This window comes from Giraffa tippelskirchi, chromosome 4 (assembly GCF_054371585.1).
Source record: "Giraffa tippelskirchi isolate mGirTip1 chromosome 4, T2T-mGirTip1v1.2.pri, whole genome shotgun sequence".
Classification (NCBI taxonomy): Eukaryota; Metazoa; Chordata; class Mammalia; order Artiodactyla; family Giraffidae; genus Giraffa; species Giraffa tippelskirchi.
In genome coordinates this window covers 162,698,489-162,714,010 of record NC_137278.1, presented here as the reverse complement: position 1 = coordinate 162,714,010, position 15,522 = coordinate 162,698,489, and the positions used below count along the sequence as shown (strand labels likewise).

General features: G+C 40.1%; 1 protein-coding gene and 1 long non-coding RNA gene across 2 annotated transcripts in view; one reads left to right on the top strand and one right to left on the bottom strand.

Annotated features, from left to right (window-relative positions):
* UTP20 (UTP20 small subunit processome component) overlaps window positions 1-15,522 on the bottom strand; it is an 87,289-nt gene that overhangs the window by 4,744 nt on the left and 67,023 nt on the right. The window contains exons 45-57 of the mRNA XM_081595412.1: window positions 15,082-15,249; window positions 13,542-13,708; window positions 12,702-12,843; window positions 11,792-11,908; window positions 10,042-10,212; window positions 9,679-9,810; window positions 9,164-9,274; window positions 7,288-7,367; window positions 6,782-6,851; window positions 6,475-6,657; window positions 5,604-5,735; window positions 3,762-3,894; window positions 1,866-2,053 (exon numbers count right to left, since the gene is read on the bottom strand). Of these exons, the coding sequence (XP_081451538.1) occupies window positions 1,866-2,053; window positions 3,762-3,894; window positions 5,604-5,735; window positions 6,475-6,657; window positions 6,782-6,851; window positions 7,288-7,367; window positions 9,164-9,274; window positions 9,679-9,810; window positions 10,042-10,212; window positions 11,792-11,908; window positions 12,702-12,843; window positions 13,542-13,708; window positions 15,082-15,249 (1,794 nt within the window). The remainder of the gene's footprint in view (window positions 1-1,865; window positions 2,054-3,761; window positions 3,895-5,603; window positions 5,736-6,474; window positions 6,658-6,781; window positions 6,852-7,287; window positions 7,368-9,163; window positions 9,275-9,678; window positions 9,811-10,041; window positions 10,213-11,791; window positions 11,909-12,701; window positions 12,844-13,541; window positions 13,709-15,081; window positions 15,250-15,522) is intronic.
* LOC145546995 (uncharacterized) lies at window positions 5,645-7,737 on the top strand. The gene is made up of 3 exons (XR_014083439.1): window positions 5,645-5,800; window positions 6,494-6,856; window positions 7,548-7,737. It is a non-coding gene; the product is annotated as an uncharacterized LOC145546995 (long non-coding RNA).

Sequence of the window (15,522 nt, the reverse complement as noted above, 5' to 3'; positions counted from 1 at the left end):
ATCCTAAAAGATGATGCCGGAAAGTGCTGCGCTCAACATGCCAGCAAATTTGGAAAACTCAGCCATGGCCACGGGACTGGAAAAGGTCAGTTTTCATTCCAATCCCAAAGAAAGGCAATGCCAAAGAATGCTCAAACTACCACACAATTGCACTCATCTCACATGCTAGCAAAGTAATGCTCAAAATTCTCCAAGCCAGACTTCAACAATACGTGAACCATGAACTTCCAAATGTTCAAGCTGGATTTAGCAAAGGCAGAGGCACCAGAGATCAAATAGCCAACATCCATTGGATCACAGAAAAAGCAACAGAATTCCAGAAAAACATCTATTTCTGCTTTATTGACTATGCCAAAGCCTTTGACTGTGTGGATCACAATAAACTGTAGAAAATTCTGAAAGAGATGGGAATACCAGACCACCTGACCTCTTGAGAAATCTGTATGCAGGTCAAGAAGCAACAGTTAGAACCAGACATGGAATAACAGACTGGTTCCAAATTGGGAAAGGAATACATCAAGGCTGTATATTGTCACCCTGCTTATTTAACTAATATACAGAGTACATTATATGAAATGCTGGGCTGGATGAAGCACAAGCTGGAATCAAGATTGCTGGGAGAAATCTCAGTAACCTCAGATATGCAGATGACACCACTCTTATGGCAGAAAATGAAGAACTAAAAAGCCTCTTGATGAAAGTGAAAGAGGAGAGTGAAAAAGTTGGCTTAAAATTCAACATTCAGAAAACTAAGATCAGTGCATCTGGTCCCATCACTTCATGGCAAACAGATGGGGAAACAGTGGCAGACTTTATTTTTTTTGGCTCCAATATCACTGCAGATGGTGACTGCAGCCATGAAATTAAAAGACACTCCTCGGAAGAAAAGTTATGACCAAGCAAGACAGCATATTAAAAAGCAGAGAGATTACTTTGCCAACAAAGGTCCGTCTAGTCAAAGCTGTGGTTTTTCCAGTAGTCATGTATGGATGTGAGAGTTGGACTATAAAGAAAGCTGAGTGCTGAAGAACTGATGCTTTTGAACTATGGTGTTGGAAAAGACTCTTGAGAGTCCCTTGGACTGCAAGGAGATCCAGCCAGTCCATCCTAAAGGAAATCAGTCCTGAATATTCATTGGAAGGAGTGAGGTTGATGCTAAACCTTCAATACTTTGGCCACCTGATGTGAAGAACTGACTCATTTGAAAAGACCCTGATGCTGGGAAAGATTGAAGGCAGGAGGAGAATGGGATGACAGAGGATGACATGGTTGGATGGCATCATCAACTCAATGGACATGAGTCTGAGTGAAGTCTGGGAGTTGGTGATTGACAGGGAGGCCTGGTGTGCTGCAGTCCATGGGGTCACAAAGAGTCGGACATGACTGAGCGACTGAACTGAACTGAACTGAACTGATCCTCCACTCATTCAGTGTTTATGCCGTTACCACTATAAGCCAGATGTTGTGCTAGGCCCTAAGACGTCGGAGACAGATATAATATAGTCCCTGCCTAACATTTTCATGAACATGATGATCTCATTGAGGCATCAACAAGGTTATGAAGGAGGCACGACAGACAATATCTTCCTTTCCAGCACTGATAAAGAACTTAAATATGTAATGGAGGATAAATGTGCTAAGTGAGCAGATCAAAAAATCTGATTAGTGGTCTAAAATTTTTCTTTGAAAAACCTTGGCCTTGAGGGTGACCCCTCTCTAGTTACTAATACTCGTGTGGATCCACATGTACATCAAGTTGTTGACTGGAAGAGTTCCTCCCAAGGGCCAACCCCAAGATAGTAACATGAACCGGAATGAATACCTCATGAAGATGAGGGAAGGAAAAGGTGTTAGAGAAAACTTACCTTTTGCTCAAGGTTGCTTGTTAGGAAGCGGATTGCAACAGGTTCCAAGACTTTCTTTTTAGTTTTTTTGATATGCTGTTTTCTAATAAGTTCCTCAGGTTGGCAAGAGGCAAAGAGCAATCCAAAAATCTGGGCTGCTGTGAGCCACACCCAGCTGTGCGGGTATCTCAAGTGGGAGTGCACATGACCTGAGGGAGCCAAAACGCATTCTCAGACATCTCAAGGCTTTCTTGCCGCTATGGTGGTGAGCATGATTAATTTAGGCATTTCTTGAGTATCTATTATGTGCTTGAATTTAGGAACCAAAGATGAACAAAATAGTCCCTGCTTCTCAGAAGTGAGGTAGAGACTGAAATAACTAGAGAACCAACTCCTACCATGGGAAATGACATGAGAAAAGAGATCTGAGTAAGCCTAAAAACAGGCCAGTTTCATAAGAACTTAGCTTCAGATTCAAGGAGGTAAGGTAGCATTAACAACTGCAATTTCAAATTAAAATTAATGTAAATATATATATGGGTACATACTCGTTTCTCCTAACTGTTGAAATCAGTGGCACCAGGTAGCTGACTGGAAAGGTATCATTTATTGAGGCATTCTGTGTGCCAGCCATAGGCTAAGTGTGTTACACATATTAGCTCATTTAGACCTCACAACAGTTCTGTGAGGTTGGAATTGTCATTCCCAGTTTATAGTTCCAGAGGGGGCTAAGTAATGTGCCAAGCTGTAACAGGCAGAACCAAGCCTGGACCCAAGCTCAATCTGGCCCCAAAGCTCATATCCTTAAATACGACCTCTTAAAGGACCTTCACTATGTGCCCTTAAAGCTCATACTCTTATGCTACTCTCAGAGCCACACTTCATATACCACACTTGGGAAGTACAATAGAAAAGCCTTGTGTTGGGGAACAGGACTAAAATTTTGAACAATCCATGTCACGTCTGAGTTTTAGTCTATGCTATATTTCATGAAAATGGTTTTACTTTTTTTTTGATATGAACCTTTGTAACATCTTAATGGAGCCATACCAGAGTAGGCTATACAGTAACTTAGTAACTGGATTATTTTTCTTATAAAACCATGAGTTCTCTTGAAACAAATGGTTATTTAAAGCATTCATTGCAATGTCTATTTCCTAGTATTTAGTTTTGATTAGTCAAAGCTAAAATGTTAAATTACTAATTCTAGGATCTTATTTTTCATTTAAAGAGTGTTATATAACTTAAATATTCCCATAGCAATGAAATGATTTAGTAAATTATGGCACATTTACACACAATGGATTATTTACAGCCAATTAGAAGGATATCTACTAAATATGTTATATATAATATGCTTACTTAAATATAAACAGGATATAAAAGTTTATATGGAATTAAGCAACCTCAAAAAAACCCTATGGCTATTTGACAAAAGGAAGACTGGATGGAAATGTTTAACAAATAAGTAGCAAGGAGGACTTCGGGGAAACTTCTTCCTTTCTTTTACTCCTCCATAATTAACATAATTGGGCTTCCTTGGTGGCCCAGTGGTAAGGAATCCACTTGTGATGCAGGAGACACAGTTTGATCCCTGTGTCAGGAAGATCCCCTGGAGAAGGAAATGGCAACCCACTCCCAGTATTCTTGCCTGGGAAATCTCATAGACAGAGTAGCAGCCTGGAGGGCTACAGTCCATGGGGTCACAAGAGTAAAAGAATACTTAGCAACTAAACAATAATTAACATAATTAAAATATATTATTTATGAGATGATATAATTTGCTTTTTCTCCCAGAAAAAAATACTTTCACTGTAATCAATCTGAAAGGCCTTTTAAATCTTTTTCTTATGAACTTTTCCCCTGATATTATATATTTCTAATGTGTTTATTTTTAAAGAAAAAGGAAATACTCACTCCAGATTTTACTCAGAGTTTCAGAGGGCTTGGTAAACTGAATGATATTACATTCCTTGATGAGTTTACTTATCAGTACAAGAAAAGTGAACAGAAGGCGATCTGCAGCTTTTTCTTCAGTCTCTTCCAGGATCTAAAAGTAGGAAGAATGTTAAATTAATTAAGACAATAATTTCAAAGTATTCTATGGGCATTTTTACTCCAGGATGTACATCTATAGCAGGGTTTCTCAACCACAACACTGCTGACATTTTGGTCAGGTAATTCTTTGCTTTGGGGGACTGTGCTGTGCATTAGAAGATGTTTAGCAATACTCTTGGCATCTACCCATTCAGTTCAGTTCAGTTCAGTCGCTCAGTCGTGTCCGACTCTTTGTGACCCCATGAATTGCAGCACGCCAGGCCTCCCTGTCCATCACCAACTCCCGGAGTTTACCCAAACCCATGTCCATTGAGTCGGTTATGCCATCCAACCATCTCATCCTCTGTTGTCCCCTTCTCCTCCTGCCCCCAATCCTTCCCAGCATTAGGGTCTTTTCCAATGAGTCAACAATTCGCATGAGGTGGCCAAAGTACTGGAGTTTCAGCTTCAACATCAGTCCTTCCAATGAACACCCAGGACTGATCTCCTTTAGGATGGACTGGTTGGATCTCCTTGCAGTCCAAGGGACTCTCAAAGAGTCTTTTCCAACACCACAGTTCAAAAGCATCAATTCTGCGGCGCTCAGCTTTCTTTATAGTCCAACTCTCACATCCATACATGACCACTGGAAAAACCATAGCCTTGACTAGATAGACCTTTGTTGGCAAAGTAATGTCTCTGCTTTTAAATATGCTATCTAGGTTGGTCATAACTTTCCTTCCAAGGAGTAAGCGTCTTTTAATTTCATGGCTGCAATCACCATCAGCAGTGATTTTGGAGCCCAAAAAAATAAAGTCTGACATTGTTTCCACTGTTTCTCCATCTATTTCCCATGAAGCGATGGGACCAGATGCCATGATCTTAGTTTTCTGAACGTTGAGCTTTAAGCCAACTTTTTCACTCTCCTCTTTCACCTTCATCAAGAGGCTCTTTAGTTCTTCTTCACTTTCTGCCATAAGGGTGGTGTCATCTGCATATCTGAGGTTATTGATATTTCTCCCAGCAATCTTGATTCCAGCTTGTGTTTCTTCCAGCCCAGCGTTTCCCATGATGTACTCTGCATATAAGTTAAATAAGCAGGGTGACAATATACAGCCTTGACGTACTCCTTTTCCTATTTGGAACCAGTCTGTTGTTCCATGTCCAGTTCTAACTGTTGCTTCCTGACCTGCATACAGGTTTCTCAAGAGACAGGTCAGATGCTCTGGTATTCCCATCTCTTTCAGAATTTTCCACAGTTTATTGTGATCCACACAGTCAAAGGCTATGGCATAGTCAATAAAGCAGAAATAGATGTTTTTCTGGAACTCTCTTGCTTTTTTGATGATCCAGCGGATGTTGGCAATTTGATGTCTGGTTCCTCTGCCTTTTCTAAAACCAGCTTGAACATCTGGAAGTTCACGGTTCACGTATTGCTGAAGCCTGATGACGGTAACACCCTTCCGTCCTCTAGTTGTGACAACCAAAACTGTCTCCAAACATTTCTAACTGTCCCCTAGGGGCTTATGAAATTTTGGTCATCATATACTATGGAAGATAACTTAATCTTCATTTCAAAAAAGAAGATAGAACTGCACTGAAATCTTACTTTTATTAATAAAAAAAAATTTTTTTGACACTAATATTTAACCTGTTAGGTATACTACCTCAAGTGAAACTACAAAAATAAGCGAGACTTTTACTCCCTAACAAATAACTTACATCTGTAAAGTTTTCAGGATCAATCTCCTTTTCAATCACAGGGAGAACAATTCCAAGTCTTCTCTCAAAATTGACTCCTTCACTTTCCGCAAACAAGCCACAGATCAGGGCAGCTAGTTGTCGATTTAAGCGCTACAGAAAATAAAACCATCACAAGACAGTAAACTTGGGAGGCTGTTTCTAAAACTGAAATGAAGGTGGGTAAGACTCTGTTCTCAATAGTTTTTTATGATACCAGAAGTCAACAGAATGTGGATTTTTGGTACCTAATATGAAAAATACAAAGAAATCTTCATCTCCCTAGAACAAAATTTTTAAAAAATGGCATTCATGATTATCCACTGAATAACACTTTTCTCATTAAAAAAAAAAAAAGCATTTCAGGCCCCCCGCCCAAAATCCCATTCTGATTTTAAAGCCAGTGTTAAGTTATGATGTGTTGTTTATATTCTACAAAGATGGGCCACTGATGATGGGGCTAGATTTAGCAAGTTGATACAATTATTGGCAAGAAATACATTCTATAAATTGTATAAGCAGATATTCACCAATGGGGATGAATTGGAAACAAAGATATCAATGGAGATTGGTTAAGTAAATTATAATACATTAATGTAGTGGAGTAACTGGGCAACACTGATCATGTTGTGGGAATACAGGTGATTTTTATGTTATTCTCTATTTGTTGTTACTCTATAACTTCTTATATTTTCTAAAATTTTCCTATAAGCATATATTATTACTATAATCAAATAAAAACAGTAAAGCTACTTGGGAAAAACTAATTCAACAATGTATAATATGTATTCTTAAAATGTAAACACCAAAAGCTCAGTATTTTCTTTGCAGTATGACTATAAGTAACCCTGACCTTCTTTGCCCCAAACCAGGTGGTAACCATATCGAAGAGCCAATCTTTTTTCTCAAGGCTAATTTTACTGAGTAAGGATTTGATTGCCATGGATGCCATCTTCTTACACATGGCAGAGTCATCATTCACCATCATTAGACAAAGAGGAATAAAGAACATTCCACAGTTCTCATGGAGCAGTCCCTAAAAGAAAACAGATACTTATGAGCACACTGAGACCAGAATTCTCACATATGTCCTACCAAAGGAGGACCATGGGCTCCCAGGAGCCACAGCTAACAGAGTCTGTTTCTGTGATTCACAGTACCTGAGGGAACGTGTCAAAGAGATAAGCAATCATTTCCAAGGCGGACTCTCTCCCAGTCTCATATTCATAACTAGGGTAAGAACATCAGAAGGACTTGTTAGTAACTTTAAAATTGACCAATGATTATGTTTAAGAATTTAAAATATTGCCTCAAGGTGCCAGTCTATTTCTTAAAAAGTGGGAAAAAACTCCTTTTTCCCAATTTTAATACAGGTACTTTTATCTGGCTACTTTGCAGTTTAAAATATAATTGTTAGATTTTTACTGTTCTCCTCAGCAGACTTTAAGGACAACTGATGATCAGTCTGAACTGAAAAGCAGCTTGCAGAACTGCTCTATGAAGCCATGTACAGTGCTTGGCAGTTAAGCCAGTGGTTCATAGGATAGCACCCTGGGCAAATGTGCCATTATGTTTTGACTTTGCTCTTTTCAAGACAGCCCACACATTAAAAGGAGAAGGAACCTACCCCCTCCACTACCTTGTATGGTTTATGGCTTCAACTTACTTCAGTTGAGCGAGCATGAATTCCAAGTTTGGTCGCAATTTGTCACCCAGAGGATAGTCAAGAATGTATTTCAGAAAAACCTAGAAACAGAAATCACACAAGAGAGTATTTGGAGCCTGTCTCTCCAGGAATCCTTTTTCCTGACCTGCTTTCTGGGACGCACTGGTAGGCTACAAACAGTAGGGTGATCAGTTAGGTGAAGTCCACCTCCCGAGTCAATAACTGTGCCTCTCCCCTCTCCTTCCACTTCACTTCCTCAGGTCCTGCCTGGTGAAGAGTCAAGTCCTGGCCCACCATGAGCCTGGCTGTTTAGAGCTCCAAACCTCAGCTCACACTCTGGCAGCTCATCACTTTGAAAAGAGGCTTTGGTGAACTGCGTATGGACTGTGGTTCAACCCTGTATTTCCCCTGAAATAAGAATAGCAATAATAGTGATAGTAATATTGATAATAACCATTGCATTTACTGAATACCTTCTGTGTGTCAAGCACGGGGTGAGAAGTGTTGGCTCAGCTGGTTTTCATACTCCCTTAGGAAGTAGATATGACCCCTTTTACAGATGAAAAGAATGGAATGGGCACAAAAGCTAAGCAACTTGCTCAGGTGATAGTACCAGAATCCCATGCCTAGTGTATCTACATCCAAAGGCTCTCCTTTCAGAGCCTTCAAACTGCTATATTATTCAGCTTCCTTTATTAATAATCTGTGAGAACTAAGCACATCATTAACCTTTCCAAAGCCTGTTTTTTCCTCAACCATAAAACGGTGGTACTGTTTCCTTTGAAGGAAAGTTACAAATAGAAGCTGTGTATGTAAAGTGCTGGGCGTGCAGCTAGTGCTTAATAAACAGCACCTGGCCCTGCTGCTTCCTAAATAAGTTAACTTTCTCTAAAGATAGCCTCAGCAGCCCAGGCCATCCTTTAACTCTGAGTTCATATTTCCAATTCAGAACCTTCTATTTCCTGGGTTGATATGTAGTCATATATCAGGACAGATTTTTATGAAAACAAACCTGCTAATGTCATTCCTCTGCCTACTGATTTCAATGACTTTTTGTTCTTCTTAGAACAAAGCCCTAAATCTTTAACAAGACTACAAGGTCTTGCCATATCTGGCACCCTTCCTCCTCATTCACCTTCGACAAGCTAAGCTCTTACCCACCTCAAGGCTCATCTTCCAGCCTGCAAGGCTAAGCCTTATTCTTCCTTCAAATTCTGCTTACATGCCAATCCTCAGGAAAGCTTTCCCTCACTGTCCCACTAGGGTGGTCTTCCACTGTGTCATATGTTCTTCCATATTTTGTAGATTTTAAGAAGCAAAGTTTTCCACATTTTAACATATCAGACCGAAATTGAGATATCTTACAATGAATGGCATCATACCACTATGTCAAAGTTTTTTTCTTTCTCTGAGGTATATAAGTAATGGTGTGTCTTTAAGTGATGAAACAGAAATATGACTGTATTGTTTTCCTCATGGCACTTACAATGACTGTAATTAAATAACCATTCATGGGATTTCTTTTTTTTTTTTTTTCATTCATGGGATTTCTGCTTTGTGCGTGTCCACTATAGGACAGATAGGGACTCTGACTGGACCACCATATGGAAATCTTTCTTGCAGGTTATCATGCTGCAGAGGAAAATGTACTCATCCATCTGAAATATGCCACATAAGGGCTATACTCAAAATGCTCCTTATACTGAAAAATGGCCCTGTACTTGGTATGTGAATGGGCTCCTGAGTCTCAGAATCAAGCAACAGCATGACACAAAGTCTTGAGAATTTAAGCAGTGTTGACATCTCTCTACCTAAAAACCAAACACAGAAGGCAGGGCCCAACCCTTGCCACGGGAAAAAACTTGTCTCCACAAACCTGTCTGCACTGGACTCTGGCAGGTTCGCTTTGTGCAGAGATTGCCAGCTTGGATACTTTCCGCATGACATCATCAATTTCTGGGACCAACAACTTTCTTGATAAAATGGCCTAAAACAAAACGAGAAGACGTACTTATCTCATGTTTTACTGCAAATGGCCTCTTTTTTACTAAGCCTACCTAATGTTCAAGTAGCCTCAGGCAGTTTTCAAACATAAGGAAAGTTTCTCCAAATGAAAAAGAATATAAACTTAAAAAAATGGTTAAAATGGTCAATTTTATGAAATGAACAAGTAAAGTACCTGCCTTTGTACAGAATTCCCTTAAGTTTAATATAGAGCTCACATTCAAACATTCTAGTAAGTAGATATGTTAGCTTATAATTAATCAACCAAAAAATAATAATCTTTATGAGAACTATCTACAGCTAGTCAGAGCACTATGTTCCATGTAATTCTAAATATCTGACATGAGGCTTGTATACTGTACAACCAAACATCTGGTGATGCCATACCTTCAGAAGACCAAATGCAGTGGCTTGTCTTGTAGTATCATAGATGTCTTCCTCAGCATATGCTAGTAGAACTTGAAGCTGCTTTTGAGTTATCTGGTACGACTTTACTTTCTTCACAAGTATGGTCACACACTGCAAGTCAACAACAGCGAGGTTAACAGAGCATCTCACAGGCCAGCATCCAGTGGAATGATAAGGACTCAATACAACAGCAATGTTTTTTCACACAGTATACTAACACTCTGGCCTTACCAAATTAATCTGAAGAAATTCTGACCAAGACCATAAAGGGTGATGAGGAAAACTCACTATGTTGCTAGTCCTGGTCCCGGCTTTTTCTAAGTGCAAATAAAAACAACTCACCTTGAAACAATTTACCACCAGGTGGAAGTTCTGGCCCCTGGCAGCCCCGAGTTTTGCATAGTCCTTCAGCAAGAGGAAAAGGTGTTTTGTCAGCTGCTCTGCGTCTGTTTCTATAGATGGCAGGGGGAACCTCAAGATCCAGATCAGGCATTGCAAAGCACCTGTGATCACCTGAAAAACAGAAAACAGAAAAAGCCAATCAACTGATGAAGTGACCAAACTCAATAATCCAGCACCCGAGGCTGTGTAGACTCCAGGCAATCGAGTTGAAGGAATGAAGTGCTCTGCCAGTCTACTCAGGAAGCACTACGCCCGAAGTGTAAGAATAAGATAAGGAAGTTTCCTCTTTCCTGTTGGAGAAGCACTTACTGCTTCTCCACACAATGGAAGGTATAGCCCAAGCAAGTGAGAAAAGGTGCTCACTTACCATATTCTTAACCTATTATGTGTAAATGATTAGATGGGCTGGCTAATTTTAACATTTCTTTTTTTTTTTTGCAAATCACATTATAAATGCCTTTCCAATTTTCTAGAATGGTTCTTTCATGTAATCCATTCTTATTGAGCGTATATTATGTCACAAGACACTCTACAGAGTGTTAGAAATATGACAATAAAAAGGATGCCATTCTGCCATTTAAAGAGCAGATAGCTGACTCAGAAATTAAGCATGGGAACTATGACCTATAATTTGATATAGTTATGTGCAGTGCCGAGAAAGATACGAGAAATGTGCTGGGATCAAGTGACTACAAAAGGATCCCTGAGCCTTCGAGATTATCTAGATCAGCTGGTTCACTTGGCTCCGCTCTACCCAATAGACGCCTACACTCTGATTGCTGGAATGGCCTTATTGGTCTGGATCAGGTGAAGACAGAGGAAAGAGCTTAGGAGTCAGAAAAACCAGGGCTTCAATCCCAGTGCTGCAGCTTATTACCTGTTTGACTGCAGAGATGTTCCTTTACCTCTTGGCACCTTTACTGTAAAACAGGCCAACTGACAAGGTTGGCAAGGTGTGGGCTTTGGAGTCTGACAGACTGAGGCTCACATCCTAGATCTGTTATACAGGCAAGTCACTTGGCTAAAGGCCTGGATTTCTCATCTCTGAAGTAGAAGTATTAATAATATATGCTTCATGGGCTGTTATGAGGAATCATGGCAGTGAGCAGTAGTGACAAAGAGAAGGAGATGATCATTGCCATGGGGACAGCACCACTTACCCTCAGGAAGTTGTGAGGATCAAATGAAACAACTAATGTACCTAGAAGGGCTTTTATAATTATTAAGGGCTCTCCATTATTATTACGGAGAAGGCAATGGCACCCCACTCCGGAACTCTTGCCTGGAAAATCCCATGGATGGAGGAGCCTGGTAGGCTGCAGTCCATGGGGTTGCTACGAGTCGGACATGACTGAGCGACTTCACTTTCACTTTTCACTTTCATGCACTGGAGAAAGAAATGGCAACCCACTCCAGTGTTCTTGCCTGGAGAATCTCAGGGACGGGGGAGCCTGGTGGGCTGCGGTCTATGGGGTCGCACAGAGTCGGACACGACTGAAGCGATTTAGCAGCAGCAGCAGCAGCATTATTATTAACTTGCTGTTAAGGGAGCAATTTAATGCAGGGAACAGAGGTGGTTCATGTTGTTGTAAATCTCTTTAAAAACTCAATCACCCTGTGAAGCACGAGGCAAGAAATAAGTTTTAGGTATTCTGCACGACACAGGTCCTGTGAAGCAACAGATGCTCACCTTCACGTCCATGGAACCCAGGCAGTCTATGAGGAGAGATACAAAAGGATCCAACATTTCCAGGACATGTTCACTTGAAGACTGGATCTTGGAGGTCTTCAGACTAATGTGCAACAACTAGAAGTTTTAAAAAGATACTTCATGTCAGTTTGGCATAAGAATGAGAAAAGGGAACCACCTGGGAGAGTCTCAGTAAATGGAGAAGGTGGGAGCTCATCATGCAGCTGAGATTCGGAGTTCATTTACCAAGTGGTTATTGCTCGTTATCTACTTTGATTCTATGCGCTGGCCCAGTATGAAGGATGTGGCAATAAACCAAGATGGGCAGGGTCCTCGCCCTGATGGATCTTGGCCACGAAGATAGACTCTAGGGAATAATTCACTATAAAAGGAGGGTGCTTTGAGAGTTCTGTGGGGACCTGGGCAGAAGGAGGAAGAGATGGTGAGGTACTGGGGTGGGAAAAGTGTAGTGACTCTAGAGAACTGAAGGGAAGCCCTGCATCCAGCATGAGGCTATTCCCCTGTGGCCCAAATGAAAGACAGGGCTCTCTCCTGGGAAAATGGGAGCTAATGAAGGATGAAAAAAGTACATACAACAAAATGATCAAATCTGTATTTTCAAAACCTCACCATCTTTTAAAAAAATTTAGAATAGTTCAGAGGTACAAACTCAAAGGCAGAGCAACAGTGAAAGCACTGTAAATATTAGGTTAGAATCACTAATTCTGAGAAAGTTCTATCATCAGAGTAAGTAACAAATAGTAAATGGACCAATGCACCTTAAAACGAATCCTGTAATTTATGGTAAAAAGCGTTTCCAGTGGAAATGAGCAGTACTGGAAACTCAGCAGAGGATTGAAAGGCACGGACTCACTGTGGGCAGCAAGTCTTAGTTAAGGTTAGTTCTTACCCGAAGCCCAGACTCAATAAATATGTGCATGTTGGTTTTCTTGCTCACGACAGCTTTCTGTCCGCCTCGAACTGGAGTTGGGGGGAGCAGAAGACAGCTCTGGGGTGGCAGGCGTGGATCTGGTGCAGGGGTTGCTGGATTTCTGTCAATCAAATGGAATGAAAACCAGTGGAAACAAACACATTGTATGCTGCATCCCCAGAAACTACTGTGTCTTTCTGGTGGGGAGCGTCCAGCACCAAATAATGTGCTCTTTGCTGTGGGGTTTTTCTCCCTTAACCACGAGACACAGAAGGGATGATCAGGTTGCTGATCAAAGTTTCTAGAGCCCCAGAAGCAAGGGTCAGAGTGGTGAAAGCAGGTCTAAGTTAAAATGAACAGCAAGGAGATGGTCCCTTTGCTTTCTGAAAATAAATGCTAAGGAGTCTTTCTTAGAACACCCCAAAAGTAAAATCCAAAAGAAGTTTACAAATAAGGTATTTAAAAATCTTTGGAGGTCTAAGACTCTGTTTGGTCAGAACAAGAAGTATATATTTAAAATCTACCCTAACTTGGATTGAATAAATGTCTAAAAAGTGGTGTCAGAGAAATGTTAAAATAATTGGTTGCCTTCACAGCTACCTCATTCAGCAGAAAAATAATCTTGCGTTGACATGTATCACTTGGAAGGACCTCAGTCCAAACACCACAAAATAGTACCATCTCACAGCTCAGATAAATATACCCTTTTTTTTTTCTTTTAGTAAAGCCAGTTATTAAATGAACCCACTCAAGATGCTGAGAACTGAATGGCTTATTTGAAGCAAGCATCTAAAGGATAGTTGTTTTTTTCAAACTTACTTTTCTTTCTGTGTTAACAGGGGGAGATTTTCGCTGACCAAACCATAACTAAGCAACAGAATGGATTCTGCTGTCATTTCCTGGTTTACAAGTAATCCTGCTATGATTCGGCGTAAGGTTTCATGAACTTTCCGGGCCAGTTTTAAATTTGTGGTATTTTGCAAGATCTAAAGGCAAACACAAATGCATGCTGAGGTGACAGAACTACATTTTGATTTGTTATAACAGTAGTTTTATTTTATATATTATTTTTAAAATATGTTTTTTCCTAATTAAAAAAGAAACATTCTTAATAAAATTTCAAATGTAAGTATAACATAAAATCAAATTTACCCATGACCTCAACCCCAGAAATAATCACTGCCATTAGTGTATGCCTCTGGAGTTTTTGGGCCTCCTCTGTATTCTCTTTGTTGTTGAGGTCTGGGCACAGGGCTGGAGATAGGATGTGACACTTGGAAGATGCCAGCCTTCCAAGTGCATTAAATGGGGTGATTTACAGACAAGCATATACACATCAATACAATGCAGTCACTCCTCACAGGAAACCATGCTAATGAAGATGTATGATGGCCACGCCTCAGGGCTGGATATTAGGTATCGGGCCAAATCAGAGGAACTTAATGGGAGCTTAGCAGCATCACCCCAGGAAAACCCTCAGCGTGTCACAGCTAGTCCTCTGCACAGGACACAGTATTAGTAACTTTCATTACTTTGGAGGGACTTGATAATTTACATGGAAAACGTGTGCTTTGTTGACTCTTTTTCATCTTAAAAACATATCTAACATTCTTAGATCAGGCTCAGATAAGCTAAATGTATTTTAGGAACAATTAGGGAGTGAATCTAGCATCAAAGCACATGGAATTAGTTAATTTACATCATTAGATAGGGTTTTTTGCTCTAGGTTTAGTATGTAACACTGTAATAAAGTGAATTAATAATGCTTATTGAATGTTCACCCCTGCAACAGGCACAGTGAGCCCTCTGAAGGCAGGTAAATTATACAGTCCCTGCCCAACAGGAGGCAGAATGAAAATGGAAAGAATGTGAGCTTCGAAATTCCAGCTTCAGAAAGATCGGGCATGAAATCCTGGCTTTTCTCCTTACTCATGTTTCTTTCTACCTTTTTGAGCCTGAATTTTCTCATGTGTCAGATGGAAATACTGTCAATCTCAGGGATGGCTGTGCAGATTAGAAGACATACTGAAGCACAGTGCTAAGAACACAGTGATATGTTCAATAAATGCCAGTTCTCATCCTCTTGGCAATCTGGGAGCAGCAGTCTCATTCTAAAGGCTATTCTTAAGTTACTGATGGGACTCAGCTGTGTAATTCACCTATAATTCAATTTTTGTTGCCTTTCCTTTTTGCATTTCATGGTTTACATCTGACTCCTGGATCAGAATGCCCATCTCAGGGCTACCAGACCCATGGTACTGGTGTTCTTAGTACTAAAGTGAATCACGATGCTCAAGGCTCTTCAAGAACTCAAGATACTGAAAGGTGGTGACTCCCTATATTACATTCAAGTCCTTACCTCTTTTAGTGGAAGGATAAGTTTTGTAACCTGATCTTTTCCTACAAACTTGCCCAAGATTTCATAAGAATCGTAACTCTTGCTTCTTCGAGCCTCCATGACCTTGGAGAGGATCTGCTTTACTTCCTTCTCTTCAGCAACGGCACCAAACAACTCGTGGTTAAAAATCTTTAAAAGAAAAAAGCTAAATGGTAATTATGTACACTCAAGCAAGATATGCCAACATAAGCAGTCTCTGAAAATGCATGGTCTGTCCAAGTCAAGGAAAGCATATTGGACTGGATTAAAATTAGACAATAGAAATTTCTATTAGATTTCACTTTTTTCAATGTAGCTTAGAGACCAATTACAGAAACACTTCAAGGTTTATACCAATGGAAAACAAAAGAATACTACATAGATTTACATATATAATTATATAATACACAAACAGGGACTTTT